At 44.8% G+C, this 1,572-nt stretch overlaps 1 protein-coding gene across 2 annotated transcripts; it reads right to left on the bottom strand.

Moving 5' to 3' along the window:
• Window positions 1–8: 8 nt before the first annotated feature.
• On the bottom strand, window positions 9–1,209 carry LOC146586477 (histone H2B 8). 2 transcript variants are annotated; one of them, XM_085321378.1, is made up of 2 exons: window positions 809–1,209; window positions 9–255 (listed from the first exon to the last, which is right to left on the bottom strand). In XM_085321378.1, the coding sequence occupies exons 1-2, from the start codon at window positions 1,183–1,185 to the stop codon at window positions 246–248; spliced, it is 387 nt and encodes a 128-aa protein (XP_085177504.1). In that variant the 5' UTR covers window positions 1,186–1,209; the 3' UTR covers window positions 9–245. The 2 variants fall into 2 exon arrangements, with proteins under 2 accessions (XP_085177504.1, XP_085177505.1); XM_085321379.1 differs by lacking the exon at window positions 9–255 and having other exon boundaries at window positions 723–1,209.
• Between the last annotated feature and the right edge of the window lie 363 nt (window positions 1,210–1,572).

Below are 1,572 nucleotides of genomic sequence, written 5' to 3'. Positions count from 1 at the left end.
CTGTCATTTGTCATTTAGCTGTCACTTCACAAACGATTAATCTTCATACTCTTCTGCGTATCTTCCACCATAAGGACACTACACTCAAACCCGTGAGGCAAGCGGAATGATGARAAGGAGAGGATTTTGTATTCTTTCTTTTTAACTGTGTAAAGTGTAATATGTACCATGAAACGTTGTCTTCTAAAGRTCATATACAGCATAATCCCGACGGATCTCTGAGTAAACAAGCAGCACTGTGGTTTTCAGCCAGGGCTTTAAAAAAAAGAACAATTAATATTTAAAGGGGACAAGAGCATTATATTGGAAAAAAATGCAAGACATTGAAAGAGTCATCTGTTTTCTATGAAGAAYGTTTCATTCAAAAATGGAAGAAGTTTTGCCATGTGCATTTTTCTAATGCATACGCGACAACTACTGCTAAGCCAATTACCTCAATAAAGAAAGAACGCTTAAAAGCTTTACACCTTGATTTTTTTTTTTTCGAACTACTGATTTCATTGACCTGTAGTGAGTACTCAGCTAAGGTTTACACAGGGCAATCAAGATCATACTTGGTGTTTTTAAAGCTTCTAAAATCAAAAACATTTCTGTACGATTACTCATGATAAACTATTTTTGAAACTAAGGAGCATGACAAATCTAACTAGGGCAAAACCCGAGAAACACTGAAWATAACCCTGTGATGTAGTATTAGAGACGACCCCCACTCACCCAAGTGCAACAATGTGACCGACTCTTTTATTGAAAATATGGGTGGCTCTTAAAAGAGCCTTTGGGTCAGACGATCTTCCAACAAAATATTTACTTGGAGCTCGTGTACTTGGTGACRGCCTTGGTGCCCTCGGACACGGCGTGCTTGGCCAGCTCGCCGGGCAGCAGCAGCCGCACGGCCGTCTGGATCTCCCGCGACGTGATGGTCGAGCGCTTGTTGTAGTGCGCCAGGCGCGAYGCCTCGCCGGCGATGCGCTCGAAGATGTCGTTGACGAAGGAGTTCATGATGCCCATGGCCTTGGAGGAGATGCCCGTGTCCGGGTGCACCTGCTTCAGCACCTTGTACACGTAGATGGAGTAGCTCTCCTTCCTYGTCTTTCTACGCTTCTTGTCACCCTTTTTCTGTGTCTTGGTGACAGCTTTCTTCGAGCCTTTCTTCGGGGCAGGAGCGGATTTGGCTGGTTCCGGCATTTCCGGAGGCTGTCGCTCCCTCACTATCGCAGGAACGACGTAAAGTCAATAGCGGCGGCCCCTCTATTTATAGGGGCGGTATGCAAATGAAATGACTCGAAGCTGAAGTTGTCTATTGGACAGAGTCGACTCCTGATGTCACAAACAGCCAGACGTCAATTGGTCGTTATAGTATCGGCCTCCTCATTGGCTTATATCACAATCACACCCTCAACCAATCACAAGTCCTSCTGCACCCCACGAGGAAGAGATAAAAAGGCAGGGTGGCGGTTTTCKCTGCATGTTGTTCTCTGCTGGCAGTTTTACTTTGTTTTGTCTGGCATTAATTCTTTATTTTGTTTTCGGTTATTCTTTTTGAGAAGCAGAAAGGATGTCTGGCCGCGGGAA

The sequence above is a fragment of the Rhea americana genome, unplaced genomic scaffold (assembly GCF_003343005.1).
Source record: "Rhea americana isolate MKP2758 unplaced genomic scaffold, rheAme1 scaffold_69, whole genome shotgun sequence".
Lineage (NCBI taxonomy): Eukaryota > Metazoa > Chordata > Aves > Rheiformes > Rheidae > Rhea > Rhea americana.
The sequence above is the reverse complement of the archived record's forward strand: the minus strand, read 5'-3'. Positions and strand labels throughout refer to the sequence as shown.